The sequence below is a fragment of the Lepisosteus platostomus genome, chromosome 4 (assembly GCF_059453375.1).
Source record: "Lepisosteus platostomus isolate fLepPlt1 chromosome 4, fLepPlt1.hap1, whole genome shotgun sequence".
Lineage (NCBI taxonomy): Eukaryota > Metazoa > Chordata > Actinopteri > Semionotiformes > Lepisosteidae > Lepisosteus > Lepisosteus platostomus.
In genome coordinates, this window is record NC_142614.1 from 41,368,418 (window position 1) to 41,389,902 (window position 21,485).

The window sequence follows — 21,485 nt, forward strand, 5'->3', positions numbered from 1 at the left end:
AGAGTAATGAGAAACATGTCATCTGGACTCAATAAAACATTAATGATGTACCCTCCTTAACCCTTTTTCCAATCCAGCCCTTCAGAGCCATGTCCACCAATGGATCTTAAATTGTTTTGGAAAATATACAGAGTACATGCCTGGTTGAATCTTTGAATTCCAAAACATCATATTTTTACGTCTTATTCAGTACGCAAAGTAAAAAGACATATCAAAAGTATCAAAAATATCAAAATAAAAGCAGAAAGAAACAACAAACAATTGTTTCAATCAAGTTGTAGCACTTGTATGAACCCAAACCTTTTCACAGGCCTTTGTCAGTATCAACTATTTTGTATAAAAATGTGAGACTGGTCATTTTCCTCAACAACATTGTGTTATTAATTACTTGGTAAAATACAACCTTTCACACAAACTGCTCTTATTACTGGTCAATTAAGTCAATTGGTCAATTGGTCCAAATAATGCAGATTTTTCTAGTGACTACACGATTAATATACGGGAGCCCTACGAAAATCACTTAACTAAATTTAAACTACCATTGTTTTTGGAACTGATCAACCTGACACTTAGCATTTCATCCAGTTTAATTACATCCACTTACATTACATTCAGTCCTGTTTCAGAACTGCACCTTAAGGGCTGCAGCAATACTTGAGAAGTTAACTGGGTCATCACCTTGTTGGTGAAACAGACGCCATAAGGCAAGGTGTTCATCTTCAAACACTGGTTGGTAAAATTACTCAAAATTTGGTAGCTATCATTCTAGCTTCAACTCAGATGGCCACATTTTTGATGGATGGATTACCATTTTTTTCATTAATGCATATTCCATACAGGAACTTTGATCAGAACAAAAACTATTTGGCCAATTACTTTCAGTCTGACAGTTATCATTTCAAAGAAAATACAATAAACACATCAAAATGGTGCTCCTTCTTATTCCAAAATGGCAGCCTGTTCACCATTTTTTTTTGTGAACTTCAAACTACCAGTATCTTAGGAACTGTAACTGGTTCACTAGAAACATGTTTCATCATTCTTAAACCTGCTTCAGAGTTGAAAAGTGACTTTATACTTGCAGGTCAAACTTACTAGATGAAACACCATACTACTAACTGCTCTTCTTCAAAGAAGTAAATCAGTGGAATTGTTCTTGGAAACCTTTAAGATTGCTTGATGTTTTTAAGGTGTCTTACTCACAGTATGTTCCCATTTTGCCATCCCTAAAAATATGACTATCCCATGTTAAAAAATAAACTGGAAATAGTGCTTTAGCAGTATAAATCTCACGTGGTTAATGGCTGTTCAAAACATACTCATTAATGAAAGATGACCTGAAAATGTAAACAGAAGAATATTGAACATGTCTGGAAAAATAAATATCCTTTACCCCTGTCATGTGTGGGTGTCTCTGTGCATTTGAATGTGAGCTGACTGAAAGAGATAATATGGAGATTGCAATTTAAAGTTGCATGTCCTTTCAAAAAGTGTTGAATAAAAATGACAGAAGCTCTTTTCTTTTACATTTGACATTTATCTTTTGTGTTTATACATTCTATCCGATGTGAAATCACCAGGAATTTAAAAGGAACCTCTGTGGCATACAGCGAGAATGAGTGATCACGTTCCTCTATCATGCCTACCTGCTAGGACAAATAATTTTTACAAGTTACTATCAACTTGAAGAGCTCATTTGCCACTTGTGTCACTCCAAGCTTGTAGGAGCACAGTAGGTCCCAGGAACTGCTGTAATGTAGAAATCTGAGAGAAACCCAGCCATCTAATGCCCACTAAGCACCAGCAGCATGCAATAAATTGTGTGTGTTGCCAGTTAGAAACCACTGTTATGCTGAGAAGTAAAATGCTGGAGGTAATCAACTACTACCCCATCCCACCCCTTCATTCACCCTGTTGAAAACTGGAAGCATCATATAGAGCTTCTCTTCCTGTTCCTTCTGGGTCATGTGGCGTGGCGGGTGGCAGAGCTCTGAGAAGAGGCGACGCAAATGCATGAGTCCCAGGGCATTGTCCTGCGGGCTGCACTCCTCCTGCCGGGGACGCCCCATAATCCTCTTAACCATGTTCATTTTAAGAGGCTTCTTCAGACCAAAGCCAGCCCTGCAAGAAAGAAAGAAAGGAAGGAGTCAGTAAATCCAAAAATCTGGTCAGCAATGTCTGGCAAACAACAGCCCCCAGCAGTTAAACTCTGTTCATTTGGATGCTGCATCACATTACAGAAAAAACAGCCTTAAAACAACTGCCAGGTACAGCTCTTACCGTTACACTAATTTTCTGTTATAACCTCTGGTCTTTATAGCCAAGAACGCTCTACATGACTATCTATAAATATATTAATTAACAACCAGTACTAATGTTGCATAATGGACATCATTCAACAAAAATACAGAAGAATGACAGTAGATTTGCATTTTACGCTCAATTTGTGTATACACAGTCAGTGGAGAAAAATAAATGAAAAATAAAATAATACGGGAAATTTCACAAATTCAAATTTGGTGCAATACACTTTGGGAACTAGTTACGCCATTGCTTTTTTTATATTGTGCTGCATTACCCTCAGTATGGCTCATAAACCAAAAACAAGTACAAAGGGTAAAGGCAAGTTAAGAAAAGTGCCTGATTCAGAGTTAAAAACTGAGATACTGAACACATTAAATAGTGCAATTTTCATCAGCTGCACATACCTATCACAAACCTATCACTAGGTTTGGGTGAGTGTTCCCTGCATTTAATTATGAATCAATTTTAGTTAATTATAATAATTGCTTACACTTATATAGTGCTTTTCTGGACACTCCACTCAAAGCACTTTACAGGTAATGGGGACTCCCCTCCACCACCACCACCAATGTGCAGCATCCACCTGGATGATGCAACGGCAGCCATAGTGCGCCAGAACGCTCACCCCACATCAGCTAGTAGTGGGGAGGAGAGCAGAGTAATGAAACCAATTCATAGATGGGGATTATTAGGACGCCATGACTGCTAAGGGCCAATGGATGCCAGGGTTATGCCCCTACTCTTTTCGAAAAACGCCCTGGGATTTTTAATGACCACAGAGAGTCAGGACCTCGGTTTTATGTCTCATCCGAAGGACGGCACCTGTTTACAGTATAGTGTCCCTGTCACTATACTGGGGCATTAAGACACACATGGACAGCAGGGTGAGCACCCCCTGATGGCCCTACTAACACCTCTTCCAGCAGCAACCTTAGTTTTTCCCAGGAGGTCTCCCATCCAGGTACTGATCAGGCTCACACCTGCTTAGCTTCAGTGGGTTGCCAGTTGTGAGTTGCAGGGCAATATGGCTGTTGCTCTATTTTGTATAAAAACATACAGCACTTTATTTTCTGTATTATTGTTTTCATACTTTAAACTACAAACAGTACATAGACATAGCAATACACTTACAACTGACGTGTTTCAGGGAGGGGAATAGTCTAAGGGAGGATTTGGGGTATATGTGCAACCGTGTAAAACACAGGTCTACTGTAATTAATAATTATATATTAAGTATTAATGTTATATTCATAAATCCTATATATTGTACTTTCAAATTCCTTATTACCATTTTTTAAACTACAACTTAAGAAAAAGCAACTGAGCCAGACATCAGACAGCAGTGAAAAAAGAATCTGCTCACAAGGAATAACACTGGATTAGTTTTTTTATTTCTCTACATTAGAGTTGCATGTGTCCTTTAATGATCTTTTCTACAATACAACCATTCTGATCTACAGATATTTCATTTTAGGCTTAAAATTTGTCCAATATCTTTTAAAATAATTTTTATTAACAAAATTAATGAAAAATACACATTATAATAATTTCATGTATTTAAAAGTGGTATAAAAAATATTCATAATCAATCAGCATTGATTTTTTTAATCCCTTTTTAATTAGGCAGGGAAACTTCTAAAATATTTTAAATACCCTCACTATACTAATAAACTTTGCTAGTGCGGATATTTCAGGCTAAGATAACTTTATGTCAGAGTTTCTTAAATGAATGCACAATAACACTAAAATATCTTGACAATGCTATGTGAAGCTGCATCACAGCTTTCCCCTGAAGGTAAAGCTATTTATAACAGCTCCTTAGAATAGATTTTTTCAAGTCTATGGAACAAAAACATGTATTTTGGATATCAATACAACACTTAGGCCATACCATGTTGAAATATGAAAGACAAATTTTCAAGAGGCTCCTAATCCGCAGATAAAACATAGGGAAGACTACACATTTGGCAGTTTGGTCCATGCTTCACACAGAAAACATGAGCTGTCTGTGAGATTCTGTGGGGCCTCTGAGTTGTTCAGATTGGTAAGAGAGAGTGAGGCAAACAGCAGGGTAACCCGCAAAAAGGTTCAAGTCTTGCAATCCTCTAGAGCAAGAGCTCCTTGGAGTACTTCCATGTGTCCAAACGCTAGACAAGTCCTCTTGGAACATGGATACACAGACTAGGCTCAAAGCTCTTTTTTCATTTTATTCTTCACTTTTGCTAGTTGTTCCTTTAAAATATATCACAGACCCTGCAAGAAATTGATATCCCCCATGTTGATTCCCCCAGCTAGTCAAGCAGCTTTCCAGCTTTCTGTTTCTCCTTAACTGGAAGCAGGGCTCAATAGATCCCTAGCTCAGCCACGTGTGTAGAATTCAAGCAATCAAATTCAAGGAAGAAGTCAAGATCTCAAAGGATAAATCCAATTGTGTCAAAGGAATTACCTTAAGACCTTAAGAACTTGAGAAATACAAAACCACTATAAAGCCTGAAACAGTATAAATGAAGATGCCTACATCATTCTTCTAGTGTACTGTTTCATGCTGTGGCAAGAAGCAGAGGTCCAAGTCAAGGCTCGTGACACGGAAAATAAAATGATTCACTTGGTTTACTTACTGCATTCAGATTTATGGAACTTAAAGTTCCAAGATCTGCAATACTGAAAGCGATCACAGCATCTCTATCATGACCTATAGGAAGTCCCTGCCAGTGAACTTTGATTGTTTGAAGAAACTGTCATTTTCACTACCACCTTAATTCAGTTCTTTGTTCCTCCCATAGCTGGTTAACAACTGAGCACTGAGAGGCTTGTGTACTGCTTAAAGTGTCAGGCTATGAGCTTGTGTTTGGAAAACTCTGCAAAGGAAAGCAAGGGCAAGGATTATACTAAATGTTAAGAAGTGCATATTAATTTATTAATTTTAGATGTTCTTATACTTGAGTATTACATTTTTATTAATCACAATTAAAATCTGTAAAAACAAGTGCATTAGCTATAGTAACTTCTGGCACAATCCTTCTGAAAGGTTGCAGATCCCTGTGCTATATCCATGCAGTGTTGTATGAGAAGGTTGTAGATGAGTGATGTTGCAGAGTCCAAATGGACAAATTTTGATATATAAACTCACTAGAGGTCAGGAAAAAGTGCATGTCCTAAAGAAATAATAACAGGATTTTTCACGAAAGGGCTATTTTTAATGTTGCTAGTAAAGGCTTTGTGCACAGCAACAATTAGCACAGTTACCCTCATTTTAATAGTCAAAGTACCTACGGAAAAACACTGTGTGCGTATGTTTTTAAAGGTCTTCTGTAAGTATTTTAATTTATAATTTGACAGATAAAAAAAAAGCCAAATCTAAGCTTTTTTACTTGTCCAATGTGTGAAAACATCTAACTACCCACAAGTCAAAGTAGTTTTTAGCAACTGGTAAAGCTGTATTTTCAAATTCTAAACTAAATATCTTCATTCAACCATAACAAAATAAAATTTCTATAAACCTATACAAAACATTTAACTGTTCCTTCACAGTGTACGTCCTGATGTCCACAAATGGGTCAGGGAAAGTCTTTACCAGCCTTTTTTTTTTGCACAATTGTTTGATTGACTGACTAACTACTTTAATACTGAATGAGCTTTTAAATATTTACACTTTTTGCAGAAAATATTCTTCTTCATGAAAGAGTGTGCTTAGAGTAAAAACGGGTGATCTTTCTCTCCTCACTTTTTGGAGATCATCTTTTGATCTTTCTTCAGACCAACTAAAAACATGTAGAGCATTAAGAGTAACATTAACATTAACATTAAGAGTGTTCAGCACAAAACCTCGAAAAGTTCCACACTATTTACTACAGATAATTGCTGGGCCTATGATTTTTCAAAATTGTTTGACAGAACAATTATGAAATAAAAAAATAATGCTCGTCTGAAACTGTATTTAAGGTCAGTCTTTTTTGAAAATTAAATTCCACACCCTATATTTTGCCACCTGAAAGAATGGTATGCTTTTGTCCATGTGGTACTGACTGTGCATGTCGTACCACAGTCATTAGTATCATCATACAATCAATAAAATAGCTTTTTCTACAAACTGACCATTATTTTTCATTACTATATTTAAATGTAATGTTTCAACCAGTAATAATCTCTGATTTAAAATGATTCTCAACAAAATAACTGTTAAAATACATTTAGTTTTCTCTCTCTTATAAATGCTGTTAAATAATGCAGTTGGGCCAGTACTGAAAGTGCAGCAAATATTCTTAATGTGAAGAAATCCTGCCAGTTTTGTTTTATGGTTTATGAAAAATATATATCATCATATAGGTCTACAGCTATCTTGGGAATGTCTGCACAACTCAGCACAGAGCTTATGACTTCACTTTCTTGCCCTTGGGGGTCTTTCACTTGTATTAAGAAAGAGAAATGTGAAAAGAAAATGTAAAAAATTAATAACCTGCTCAATGCTAATACTGTATTGTAAGTCTTATTGTATTGTTCATTATAAAGCCACTTCTTGTCTAGGACAGGACATTTATCATCTTAGTCCATGTGTACTATACAGTCTTACATACAGAACAGCCTCACTTCAGGATATTTCCTATTGCACTGAAATAAAAAAAAACATCAATCTTACTGGAAAGAAGCATGCACACTGGAATTTCACACGGAAGCCAAGAGAACAAACAGAACAGGCATGCTTGAATAGACCAATATTTGTCAAAAGGGACAAGTTCTTTAAGTTATTAAAGGCCTTATGAAACCACACAGAATACTACATCTATACTTGAACATGGCAGTGGACTTAATTAGATACATAGCATTTTAGTAAATATAGAATTTACTAGAGCATTTTTTTAATGGGTTGGGCTATGAAAATCAAACTTCTCACATTTTTTACTGTTAACTTTTTTACTTTGCTAAATTACTCTTACCCTTTGCTAAATTAGCCAAGTACACATTTAAAGAATTAAATCTGGCATTTCATTTAAGGTTTTGTCAGGGAAACCCTGGGTGTTGCTAAAGCTAAAATTGCGCATTCTACTTAACACATCTTCATACTTGCTAGGAATCATCATCCACACCAAGAGAAAATTAAGAGCATGATTATGAAAAACAATTACTATGAATCCTCAGACATGCATACCAACAGTGCTCTTAATCTGAGCTGTAAAAGTGCAGCCAATATATCTGAGTTTTCTGTACTTGTTAATCAGTAAGGTAGATTGTTGTGGGATATTCTGTCACTTTCAGATGGCAAAGACTGGCTGGTTGAAGCTATCTCCTGTTGCTGGCGTTGGCGACTGAACCCTACAATTGTTCTACTGGATGCTGGAATAGTGTTTTGTCATGCCACTGAAATCCTAGAACTGTGTGGATTTTTACAGTTCTGTTTGAAGATAGATGCTTCCAGATTGGAAGGTGCTGTGCTAAGGAGAATCCTTGCCATTTGATCATACTTCTACTGTCCTCAACATTTAGTATCACACTCACCACTACATCTCCACATATGTTGTCTTCCACCAGATCTATCAAGAGCAAAATAATGTTCACTGGCAAATAACAGACTCCACCACTTTCTCTGCCACCATCTAAGACATTCTATGACTCATAGAAATGACGATTTTAGCTCTTCAATGTTAACCCTGAATGGCATCAGAAAACACTGATCATTTTCATGCAGTCATAAAGCTACTATTATTATCCTTATGTGTAGGTTATTTCTTCAAAGAATTTATCATGCAGTAGTCATTGTAATCTGAAAAAGAGCACACAGATGGGATGGTCCTTGGCAAGTATGATAACCCTATGGCTTTCAAGATGTGGCATGATGCTCACATTTGAGGAATTTCAAGATTCAAGATTCCATTCACACAGTGAGAACAGCTACAAATTGACCCATAGTGCTGGGCGATAATTCGATAACGATAATTATCATGCTATAATTTTCCTCTATATAATTTTAACAAAAGTTCGATAAATGTTCGATATATATGTTTATGCTTTGCGCACAAAATACTGCGGGAGTGCGGGTGCGTGTTGCAGACCGGGCAGCTAACACGTAGTTGTTTACCCGCACGGTGGTGGCTGACAGGATTGTAATTAGAGTGGAGAAATGAGCGACACTGAAGCAAATGGAGATATAATGGGTAATTTGGAGATATTTTGGTCTTTTTACGATCAGACATAAAACAGAGCACTTTAAACTTTGCAGTCTGTCTGAGCAATCTTCTATGTGTGTTTTATCACACTGCAGTATTTTATTTTTCTATTAAGATATTTATTTTGTAAATTTTACTCATGCATATTTTGACATAAAAAAATACTTGAATACTCTCTACCTCAGATTTGTTTAATGTTTCTGCTGTTTGGCAAGTGTTTGTTGTGTTCTTAAAATAAAGAGTTGTTTAATTTACCAATTAACTTTCACTCAGGAGAAAAAAATCTGCCTTTAAACTTGAAAGAAATAATGATTTTACATTTATCGTCATAATTATCTATATCGACTGATATGAACATTTTTATCGTGATAATGTTTTTGGCCATATCGCCCAGCCCTAACTTTACATACTGTTGAAACTGATCCACAAAGAGACACTACAGTGGTATGAAAAAGTGCTTGCCCCCTTCCTGATTTCTTATTTTGTTGCATGTTTGTCACACTGAAATGTTTCAGATCATCAAACAAATTGAAATATTAGACAAAGATAACACAAGTAAACACAAAATTCAGTTTTTAAATGAAGGTTTTTATTATTAAGGAAAAAAAAAATCCAAACCTACATGGCCCTGTGTGAAAAAGTGATTGCCCCCTAAACTTAATAACTGGTTGGGCCACCCTTAGCAGAACAACTGCAATCAAGCGTTTGCGATAAATGGCAATGAGTCTTTTACAGCGCTGTGGAGGAATTTTGGCCCACTTAGCTTTGCAGAATTGTTGTAATTCAGCCACATTGGAGGGTTTTCGAGCCTTAGCCGCTTTTTTAAGGTCATGCCACAACATCTCAATCGGATTCAGGTCAGGACTTTGACTAGGCCACTCCAAAGTCTTCATTTTGTTTTTCTTAAGCCATTCAGAGGTGGACTTGCTGGTGTTTTGGATCATTGTCCTGCTGCAGAACCCAAGTGCGCTTCAGCTTGAGGTCACATACAGATGGCCGGACATTCTCCTTCAGGATTTTTTGGTAGACAGCAGAATTCATGGTTCCATTTACCACAGCAAGTCTTCCAGGTCCTGAAGCAGCAAAACAGCCCCAGACCAGCACACTACCACCACCATATTTTACTGTTAATTAATAATTATAATAATTGCTTACACTTATATAGCGCTTTTCTGGACACTCCACTCAAAGCGCCTCCTGCTGGCCCCACTAACACCTCTTCCAGCAGCAACCTTAGTTTGTTCCCCAGGAGGTCTCCCATCCAGGTACTGACCAAGCTCACACCTGCTTAGCTTCAGTGGGTTGCCAGTTGTGAGTTGCAGGATGATATGGCTGCTGGCCATATCACCATCATACTGTTGGTATGATGTTCCTTTTCTGAAATGCTGTGTTACTGTGATGTAATGGGACACACACCTTCCAAAAAGTTCAACTTTTGTCTAGTCAGTCCACAGAGTATTTTCCCAAAAGTCTTGGGGATCATCAAGATGTTTTCTGGCAAAACTGAGACGAGCCTTTATGTTCTTTTTGCTCAGCAGTGGTTTTCGTCTTGGAACTCTGCCATGCAGGCCATTTTTGCCCAGTCTCTTTCTTATGGTGGAGTCATGAACACTGACCTTAACTGAGGCAAGTGAAGCTTGCAGTTCTTTGGATGTTGTTGTGGGGTTTTTTGTGACCTCTTGGATGAGTCGTGGCTGCGCTCTTGGGGTAATTTTGGTCGGCAGGCCACTCCTGGGAAGGTTCACCACTGTTCCATGTTTTTGCCATTTGTGGATAATGGCTCTCTGTGGTTCGCTGGAGTCCCAAAGCTTTAGAAATGGCTTTATAACCTTTTCCAGACTGATCAATCTCAATTACTATGTTTCTCATTTGTTCCTGAATTTCTTTGGATCACAGCATGATGTCTAGCTTTTGAGGATCTTTTGGTCTACTTCACTTTGTCAGGCAGGTCCTATTTAAGTGATTTCTTGATTTAGAACAGGTGTGGCAGTAATTAGGCCTGGGTGTGGCTAGAGAAATTGAACTCAGCTTTCCAAAGATGTGATAAACCACAGTTGATTTATGTTTTAACAGGGGGGGCAATCACTTTTTCACACAGGGCCATGAAGGTTTGGATTTTTTTTTCCCTTAATAATTAAAACCTTCATTTAAAAACTCCATTTTCAGTTTACTTGTGTTATCTTTGTCCAATATTTCAATTTTTTTGATGATCTGAAACATTTCAGTGTGAAAAACATGCAAAAAAATAAGAAATCAGGAAGGGGGCAAACACTTTTTCACACCACTGTATATTAATTAAGATTTAAAACACACACTAATTTACTTTCAGTTAAATTCTAAAAGTATGACTTTTAGTCTCATACAAAAATGTCCTCTAGGTTTAGTATGACTTCTTACATTAAGTGCCAATCATATGTAACACTCCCACTGACTTTTCTACATTGATATCTTCACAGGAATAGATTGTGATGTAACCCATAACTAATCATGATTATACAGTATTTTGTAACAGTAGAAATACAAAAGCAATTTTGTAAATAGAAACATTTGTATTGTTAATTACAATTAGAAATAAAAAATTCTTAATCAATGCACTTGCAAACATCTTCTGTAAAAGTGAGTCATACTCATTAACTCTTCAGAACTATAGCTTCCATGTTCTTTAATTTTCTTACTTACCAATATTTTATAACAGCTTTTTAGAAAACACTGCTTTTAATAGTATTTCATTAAAATGTTTTTAGGTGCAATGCATTTTAGTATATTAATTACTGCAAACACTTCTGCAGAACAGAGAATAGCAAATAGTCTGTATTGCTTATCAAATACAATGATGTGGTAAATTAGATGAGTACTGTAATTGTCAATAATGTAAGATTAACCACTAGAGGCTACTTACTGGGAACCCACTTTTCAATGATTATTAAACCTTACAGATTGCTGAATGACAAAACCCTTTTGCTGAAGGCAATCTTTTCCAGCAGCATAATGAATCATGATATCATCATGATAGTTCACTTCAGCATAAAACTCTTTGGAAGATACAGATTTTTGCAGTGTTGCATAAGAAGGAAAAATCACTGTCATCACTGAAGATGATGATCAAATGGACATTTCTCTGCTCACACAGAACAAAGCTTCTCCTGACTTTCTTGTTAAAGCCATGCTTATCCCATAGTATTGTACATTTCAGAGCCTGTATATATGATTCATTCAACCAGACCAAAAGAAAATTAAATTGTTGTTAATGCACTATTTAGTTTAACATCAAAATTGTATAGCAAATATATTCTAACTTCTGACACATTAAGAAGAGAACATTTTTTTCCAATCATCTGGATTCTACATGATTCTAATATATATATAACTACATATAGTCCAACTTTGATTCAAATTCTGCATCTAGAACTTTTGGAAAGCTCAACTAATAAAAGCACTTACTCAAGAGTGTAGACTGTGTCTTATACTATAAACCAGACACGAAGAATGAGTTTGGAATTTCCAAGTGCACAACTGGCAAAACATTATAAGAGTTGTGTGGGGCTAAGTTGAAAAGGGCACTCTGAAGTTTCCATGCCACGGCAAATCAAAGATACCACTAAGTATCTATAGGTTTGCAATATTATTTGAGAGGCTCAGATAATATTAGTGAGAGGTACACCTAAAAAACTACCTTTCTTGTTATAATGGTGTGACAGTGTGAAAACGGTGTTTACATTTTGATAGAAAGTACGCATGGTCTACCTTCACCATTCCTGTGCCAGTACTGTGTGAGCAACCTAGTGCAAAGATGAGTGGATTAACCCTTGATGATCCTAGAATTTGAGTAAGAAAAAAACAACTTTGAAATAAAAATCTGCAGATAACACACAAAAAAAGAAAATGCAGCAACATTATACAATCTCTACATGGAACTGAAAGTAGTTTACCATTCTGGGGAGGGAAAATAATCTACTGAAGAACAAAACATACCAGGTATAAAAGCTCTGTCTTAGGTATTACATTGCCATGCCTTTTAGTGATAAAGTAGAATGCAAGTGAACATGATGTTTTTCATTTACAGTACGTCCCTGCTCACAACAATGTCTTCACATACCCCATCCCTACTACTCAACCTTTAATCAATGTATTTTAGATTTGACAGGTCATCTATTTTTCTACTACTCTTATTTCAAATGTGAAATGCAGAACTGAAAATTCCATGTCATCCCTTCAGTGATGAAACAAGACATCATACTTTAATCATACAGTATCTCAATTCTCCACCTCCAGAATAAAGCACTAAAAAACAACTAAACCTGGAAGGATTTGTCTACAGTTGCACAGAAATGTCTGTCCTAAAAAGAATCAACCACATATCGTGAGTCCCACAGAAACAGACTGCAACTCTTCGGGAATGAAAAATGTGAAGCCAGCAGAGCTTGGCTGACTAAAAATGTAAACACCCCCTTCTAAGCATCCTGAAATACTGCATAGGTTGCAGTTTCTGTTCAAAGAGGCAGACACTGAAAGACACAATGTAACTCCTGGACTTACTTTAAGCTTTTTGTAATGCAATGTTAGTACTGTAATAGGGTTCTGTACAGATTAATTCCATGCCTATTTAGCATGCAACAAAATCCTATAATCACATGCCAAGTGAACAATATAATGTTAGAATCTAACAAACCTGAATGCTGCACATAAAAAGGTACATTTCTCAAATTAAATGACTTTTCTCTTCTGGTCAAAAGGTCGATATCCCTTAAGTCCTGCTATGATTATTATTTTGCCATCACAATTACGATTTTTTTTTACCAAATAAAAAAATATAGGTCTCTCCTAGAGAAAATTGTTGTAAGAAAACCAACACAGACATTAAAGCCTTCCTTTTCAAAATTAAAAAAAAACTCTGGCCATCTTAAAAAACAAACTCTTCAAATGCTGTATCTAAGTTTGTGTTATTTCATGTAACAAAAAAACATTTAGAAACACTGCTGGTACAGTTAATTTTTGGAGGTCCCCTTTAACAAACTTAAAAAGGGAACATTAAGCACAAAGTATTTCCCATACGAAATAATGGAAATCAGTGTTAATGGGGACTGCAAGGATATTAAATGTGACTAATATCTCACTGTATTTCAACAGTAATAAGGACCAGGACCTGACAAAGTAAGTCTGCAATCCTACAAATTCATTTTTTGTGTATAAATAGAACATTCACATTTTCTTTGTGTGTACAAAATGACTACTGTAATAACCATTATGCTGAGCACTTAGATGCAATTTAACGTTGTTGGAAATGTTTTATAAATTGTTGCTCATTTTCAAATTCCAAATGAATAATAAAAAGAGCTTGTGAAGTTTTTTGTGTGTGTGTGTGAGAGAGAGAGCTTGCATTTAAGAGTGCAAGTGATGAACAACATTTTTAAACATTAAAGTAAAAAATAATTTTACCATGTAGTGTATCACATACATACAGTCCATACGAAGATGAAACGACAAAGTCGGGGCATAGAAAACATAAAAATTATATAAACATTAATAAAATAATACAGACTAAATTTTTATGGAATAAATTTACATTCTTTTTACGTAAAATTTGATAATTTTTACATTCACAATCACAAAAAGCCAATGGCATAAAAGCGGGGAGACAAAAATGACCTTAGGCAGGGACCTCTTATATTGTATTTTTTAGCTTCCATCGCATGAATCCTTTTATATGTCAGAACTTCAGCGACACTTACTGTATATTAACCTGTATGCTCCTATGCCTTGCAAAAGTAGTGCCTATTTCTTTGTTTTTCCCATGCAGCCTATCTCTTGGCCAATCTTGCTGACGCTCCAGTAGCGCAGGGAACAGTGGTAGGTGCATCTACCATATGTTTGAGTGGATGTGCCTGACAACGCACACAGCAGGTCACAGCTTCCCGCACATGTTATTTTTGGGTGATAGTGTGCTGGAGAAAATCCCTGCACAATGGGAACTTCACAGCAGTTGTTCACTAGTTGACTTCTGACAAGCAACACAATAAATTAACACAAATATTTCATGAACAAGAAGAACACTTAAAAAAATCAGTCAACTATAATAGCATGCTCTTAATTTTCCAATTTACAAAAGTAAGGTTAAGTGTGAACTGTAACTACAATACTCCAAAAAACATCATGTTTTTCATTTGGTTAGCTTTAAAACAAAAACAGTCTAGCATTCTGTATATCAGATTGAATCAAAATAACAGTTCCCTCTTACACCAGTGGCAGAACACATAGGTTTGCCAGCAGCTGATAAAAACACAGGGTGCTTTATATAAGTTACTGTTCTATCTCCTAATTAATTTTCTACGAAAAGAAAAAATGCACTTCTAAGAAGAAGTGTTTCTTTTATTCCAAAATCAAGATTTAGAAAATGAGGATCACAATGACAAAAATGAAGGCATATGATATTTTGCTACTTTTTCCCCAACAACAGAGTATTGTTGCTCTTTGATGTGACTGTCACTGAAACAGCACTTCTATTTATCAATAACATTTACAATGCTTTAGATACAACATTTCTTGCTTGTGAGTCTCACTGCAACTGAAAAAAAACAAGCTTTTTGAGTATGTGTGAAGACTTAGATACCCTTAAATCAGGCTTGGTTGCATTAATTTGCAAAAATTGTTCTTATGGAAAAAAGCATGAATTGATTACATTTTAGTGGTACAGAAACTGTAACAGTATAATCAGTACTGTAACCATATGCAAAAAAGATGTTTGAGAAGAAGACATTAAAATGTAAAAAGATAACACTTCAAAAGTTTTCACTACACATTTCTCAAAGTAACAAAATATTAAAACCATCAAGAGCCTGATCTGTTTTAAATAACATATAACATATCAAAAGCAACATTTTTACTATTAGACAAATACCAATCACAACATATGTAGAAATAAAAATTGTGTAATTTTAGATTTAAATATATCTTTAACTTCAAGCTCAAGCAGATTTGCTTAGACAAAAGTTCAAATATTGTGTGCTTACATAGAAAACAACTGCTAAACCCAGAATTGTGAAGCACACAGAACCTAGATTACAACTTTACATGATCCGAGATACCCTTGAATCGGGCCTGGTTGCATAAAGTTGCTAACTGCAAACACTTTTTAATTACAACATGCAATAATTTGAATAGAAAAATATTATTTTTGGATCTGTATGATACACTTAAAATTCTAAGAGTACCATGAACCACACTGATAATATTAAAAAGGGTCACCTGAAGAAGACTCCACAGCCGAAACTTTATGTTTTCTTTCTTTTCTTTTCAGCATGGAATAAACCTTTTACTTGTTCCTTTGCACAATGATAATATACCAGCAATTTACACATTATTTCCTAAACCGTACTAGATGCATATGAAGTATGAATTATTCTTTGTGAATTATGCAAAATGAGGATGTAGTACATTGATGTTAAAAAAACTCTAAATTCATAGACAAAATATTATAATACAACAAAATTAATATATAAAATAAAACTGAATGCATTACCATCTTGTAGGCAAATCTCATCAGATCTCAGAAGCAAAGCTAATACTGGGCCTCATCAGTAATGGGATGGGAGACCTCCAGAGCAATCTAGGGTGCTGCTACAAGTTGTGTTAGTGGACCAGTAGGAGGTAAGCCCAGTGAGAAAATAAACTGTCTACAAACAGTACTTTAAAAAAATGTAAGAATGTTTAGCCAGGACTACTGTAAATCCACTGTGGCCTTTAACAATCTGTCTTTCCTTAAATTGCCCCATAATACAACTGGTTAAGCAATTTCTCGCTACTCTGCCTTTGTTGTATAATGGGGCTGATTGTGCACAATGCCTGCCATGTATTGCCCAAATATGTGCTGCACTTCATTTGGTAAATAGTGTAAGTCCTATCCTTCTGTATAATTCTATTGTGAGAGTGATTATTTTGGTGTTTGCAGAATTTAAAAGAGACTCCAAGATTGTCAATATTAAAATGATAATGAATTGGAAAAATAGTTCATTGCCATTAGATATCATTTGTACATTCTTTGTTACCCAAGTAAACTGGTCATGACCATGTCATGAATTTTTAAATGTTAAGCTCAAAGCAGTTCATCTGACAAGTCTAAAAGAAAAATGCAGAATAAAATATTCATTAAAACTAAATTCTTCATTTCAGACTGACAGGGTTCTAACTTTCCCAGATAGCAAACAATTGATTTGAAGATTTCAGTAAAATTGCTTTAGCATTTAAACTTTTTGCCCTGCAGTCTTTTTCTGTGCATTTCATAACAGTGTGCCAGATTTAATAACCTCTTGAAAAAACAGCTCATAGTCATTTGTGACATGATCATTGGAAACTAAAACTTTATGCCATGCTTGGAATGGCTGGCAAAACTTATTTAATGTACGTTCATGGAAACACTGAAATAAGTCAACTCAAATTATACTGATGTATGTGCATCCATCTCTGTGAATTTTTTTTTTCTGGTTTTATTATAGAAAATGTCTTTGTGGCAGGAACTAGTTCAGGAAGCAGCAGAAAAAAGGCAGGGAACATTGAATGCAGCACACCTGGAGCTTCTTAATGCATTTGAGTGGACCCCTGGTGAGCTGGTGGTTCCTGCATCAACCATGTTCCCTCCAATTTTCCTCCTGCTGCATGAACCAGTGCCTGCACAACTAAAGGCTTCGTATACCATCTACCCATTTTCACTTCTAATTTAGGGTCATGAGGGTACCAGGGCCTAACCCGGCAAGCAACGGGCGCAAAGCGGGATACACCCTGGACGTGACACCAGTCTGTCACAGGGGAGACATCCAGAACACAGGAAGAACCTTCAAACACCAGGCAAATAGCAGCGCAGGTCTGGAATTGAACCCAGGGCACCAGCATTTTGAGGCAGCAATGCTAAACACCGAGACCGTGTGCTGCCCAGCTTCATATAATAAATCAATATTCAATACATTTGCTTTTCAAAATTTACAAATGATTTAACATGATTATATCGTTTACCAAAAATGTATTCTGAAAGGCAATTTTAATTAGTTATAAATGCATTCAACACTTTGACATTATGGAAACTTCCTGAAAAGACTGAACTACGCCATCTAACATGGCAGACCATTCAGAGGACAAGAAAACAAATAAACTCTTCATTAAACTCCATCTAGTCATAAGTAGATTAATCGGAGTGCTGCTAATGTTGTTCATTGTTTATTGAAAATGTATGTTTTCTATTTGGCTGCATAACTAAATTGGTTGCATATGTAATAGAGGTCACAATGTCACTTCCCTTTAGGAAGAACAAGTGTTCATAACTTGTGCACATTTACAAATCACTCAATGTTACTTTACTTTACAATTTTTTAGAAAACAGTCACATTATATTAAATGATCTGGGATTCTGATAAGTAAGAAAAGGTATTATATTAATAGGTTTACATTCACACTTTAAGTATCCTTACTTTTTTCTGCCTGTCTGAGAGTTGTAATTTTGCCATTTGTTTCATTCCAAGACCATGTCATGGTGAAAAGGCAGTTCATATACAGGTCACAAACCATTCTGCTTGAGATGTACTGTAAATCAAATGTTTGCTGTTAATCTGATATTACAGTGAGATGTCTCTAAAATTAATATAATTACACTACCCTAAAATTGCTAAAATATATAACCAAGACACTATAATATGTTTTATATTACAATAAGATTCTGTGATTGTGTTAATTCAAAGTTATATTAAGGGTATCAAAATACAAACTAACTATATTGTACTACCAAAATCTAATTTAACTCCTTTTATTAGGCAGCTAAGCTGTCCACGGTGACAAACCTTATTTTAAACAATTGATTAAACCAACTAGATTAATACTTAATACCCTTTTCAGATAACAAAATTACACCCATAATAATTTGCCATACATAAGAATCAATACCAAAAAAAAACTACTACAACCAAATTTATTTCAAGCAGTCAGTGCCCGATATAAAGCTTTACCAAGTTAACTGAAAAGACACCAAGGAACGTGACCTTAAAGTATTTAGAAGACAAGCAAACTGGACTAACACAGATCTCTATTTTAATTAAAGTATTTCAGTTCAAAGAAGAAATAAATCTTCCCCATTTGTTCACATAGTGAACATTGTGCACATTGGTGCAAAAAATTATTTACATTTTTTATATCCCCTTTCTGTTTCTTAGGTCCAGCTATTTCAATACTGCTTTCAATACAGCTGGAACAGGTGAATAACAAATCAATAATGTCTCTCCCTTATTCAATTTCTATTCAAAATAAAAGCAAGGCACACTTTGTATTTTATCCTTAATTACATTGGAATTAAATGAATACATAAGCAAAACCAAATGATTTAAGACAAGAAAACTTAAGATAATCCTACAAAATTTCCAGTATTATTGGAGCTTGATTAAGAAAACTTAATTAGTCAATTTCCATCACCATATTACAAAAAGCTAACATGAGGGTTAGAGTGATAAACCAGTAAAGGCGCTCACCGGAGTGCAGGATGAGCTCTGTGATCACGGGATTGAGCCATGTCACTAGCTGACTGTGACTGTGAATTTACCAAGCAATTTCCCAAGAGTGGGAGTAATCAGCCAGGCTTCTCTCAGCAACACAGAAATTTCAGCAACCTCTCAAGCATTTTCAGTGCTGTCAATAAGGGACGTGCATGTCCCCAATGGGCACTGAATCATAGGAAGAGGTCTAAGCTGTCCCGGTGATATGTTAAAAGACAGGTTGCCCAAAGGTGGGTGGACTAGAAGAGTTTACCTGTACTTTCTTATCCTCCCTTGTGTGTAGGTTTGTAGCTGTGAGCCAAGACATGAAAAATAAAATTAGCTACTCCAAATCAGAGGAGTACAAAAAAAATAACTGGTGATTCATATTTTTAAAAGACTTAATAATAAAATGTTCCACAGACAGGAAAAAGTTTTCATTTGTAGGAATTTTGGAGAAAAAAAACTGGCCAACTTTTTTTTGTATTGAGGCTGACACTCAGTGATCCTAAAGAAGGAACTGTGTAAGATTTTGGCAACAATAAGGTTCCAGCAATCGGCTTGTTTCTTTCTACTTAAAAAATATTTATTTAGAATTCTTTAGCAGAATATCTAAAGGGCATTTCTACCACATTAAGGAAGAAAAATCTAAATGCACTTCCTTCTCTATTCCAGTTTTAATGATCTCCTTGGGTGAAAGAACAAGTTCCAGTATCATGTCTAACTCTCTTTATACTTTTTATTTACAGTATGCCTAGCCTTATGCTGTATATGGATAATCTTTGCTTCTGTTGCTGTCATGGAAATGCTGTTGTTTGCAAGCAAAGAAAAACGATTAGACGCAAAGCATAAATATACCATGAGTGACTTCAACAATAATTTAAAAAAAACATTACATTTTTATCAGTCTTCATTCTTCAAATATTATAAGAACATTGTGAAAGATGGCTCCCAAAAATATGAATGTAAGAACGAAATAATTGTCACATGCTGTAAACCTAGTCTACGCAGTAATACAGTCAGAAAAATTCTAGTTTCAAAGACCAAAAGGCACACAGTGATTTGACATCATTATGTGAATAACAATTTGTATGCTAGGTATGCTTTGGCATTTACAGTAATTAATTAATCTCACATACTTCAGCAGGTGTAAATTCAACTTCACTCTAGGAAAATAGATGCAGTAAAGCCTTCATACAGTTTCAATAATGCACATATTCTAAACATCAAATGTGAATACCACAGAAAATAAAAAGATTTTGGAAAACTACTGGAAATAGAAAAAAGAATAAGAACAGGACTTTATCTGAGTAATATGGCAAAGATGGTGTGGATTACCAAGAGTATCACACATACTCTAAAAGTATACAAATTTTAGCTTAAAGCCTAATATGGAAATACAATTGCAGTTTTTACTAAAATAAACTTTTCCATTCTTACAAAGATAATTGCTGTTTTAATGCACATTTCAGATGTCAATACATACTTTCAGATAGCAATAAGGTACTAGAATCTAACTGTAGCATAAGTAAAAAGACTAGACATAATGACGCCACATCACATAAAGAAATGTTAAAAGCACCAGTAAAAACAATGAAATACACTCATTCATCAAATATTCCAAGAGTTTGTTGAGTCCTGAGTTGCCATTTCACATAATGGACAAGATAATGCGACAGCTACATAAAACTCACATATCAGCACCATATTCCATACCTACTGTTATCCCTATGCCCAGCAAGCATTTTAAAATGGCTCCACTGCTGTAGGACACTCCAAACACACAACAGTAGAGAGGCCTGGATTCTTTAAGTCTGCTCCAATCTGTGATTAAACAAGCTTTCTCTGAGGAGAGCTGGCGAAAAACCTCAGCATTTTGCTTCGTGCACCAAGGAAACTATTGTGCCAATGTTCATAGGAACTGGCACAGCTAATGCATCCATCAACAATTAGGAGAGGGGCGGGGGAAGGGGTGGCACTCAGTCACACCAGGATTGGAAGGTACCATCTGCGTCTTAATAAGAGTGAGAAAGGGGGGCACTGAAGCAGTCTCTTCATGAAATTATACAATTTATATACTGCATATCAGCTGCAAGGATTATGCACAAAACCGGGGTCTGCAAAAGTCTTTGGATTTTAATTTACATACTCTATAATATTGTAGCAAAGTGCATAATCATGAGTTATTTTTAGGTTATGTACAGTATCTGATAAAGGGCATAATAATCAGTTTTAACTGGAGACAAAAATGTAATAATTTATGTTTCACAGATTTAAAACCCATGTTGGGCAAGCGTTGAGTGAAAAAATCCTACTTCTGCACTTTCAAACTGTATACGGTTAATAAAGCAAGTTATACTTGCTTAATTATGACATTACATTGCTCTTCTGATTCCAACAGTGCAATCTTTTGCAATGATGTCCCTAAAGAGTATGAGAGGAAATGGCTCAGGTAATTATATTGTACCAGCATTGCAACATAAGCAAAACTCTGCTTTTCACTTTAATGGGAGAA

The 21,485-nt window shown here is 35.5% G+C and overlaps 1 protein-coding gene across 7 annotated transcripts in view; it reads right to left on the bottom strand.

The window, feature by feature from the left end:
- The window catches only part of wdfy3 (WD repeat and FYVE domain containing 3), a 160,513-nt gene that overhangs the window by 128,781 nt on the left and 10,247 nt on the right, over positions 1-21,485 (bottom strand). For 4 of the 7 annotated variants that reach the window (XM_088629499.1, XM_088629497.1, XM_088629496.1 and 1 more), the window contains exons 1-2: positions 20,687-20,858; positions 1,911-2,121 (exon numbers count right to left, since the gene is read on the bottom strand). In XM_088629499.1, the coding sequence (XP_088485625.1) occupies positions 1,911-2,121; positions 20,687-20,715 (240 nt within the window). In that variant the 5' untranslated portion in view covers positions 20,716-20,858. Of the gene's footprint in view, positions 1-1,910; positions 2,122-20,686; positions 20,859-21,485 lie in introns of those variants that run through there. The other 3 variants (XM_088629500.1, XM_088629495.1, XM_088629498.1) reach the window with 2 other exon arrangements.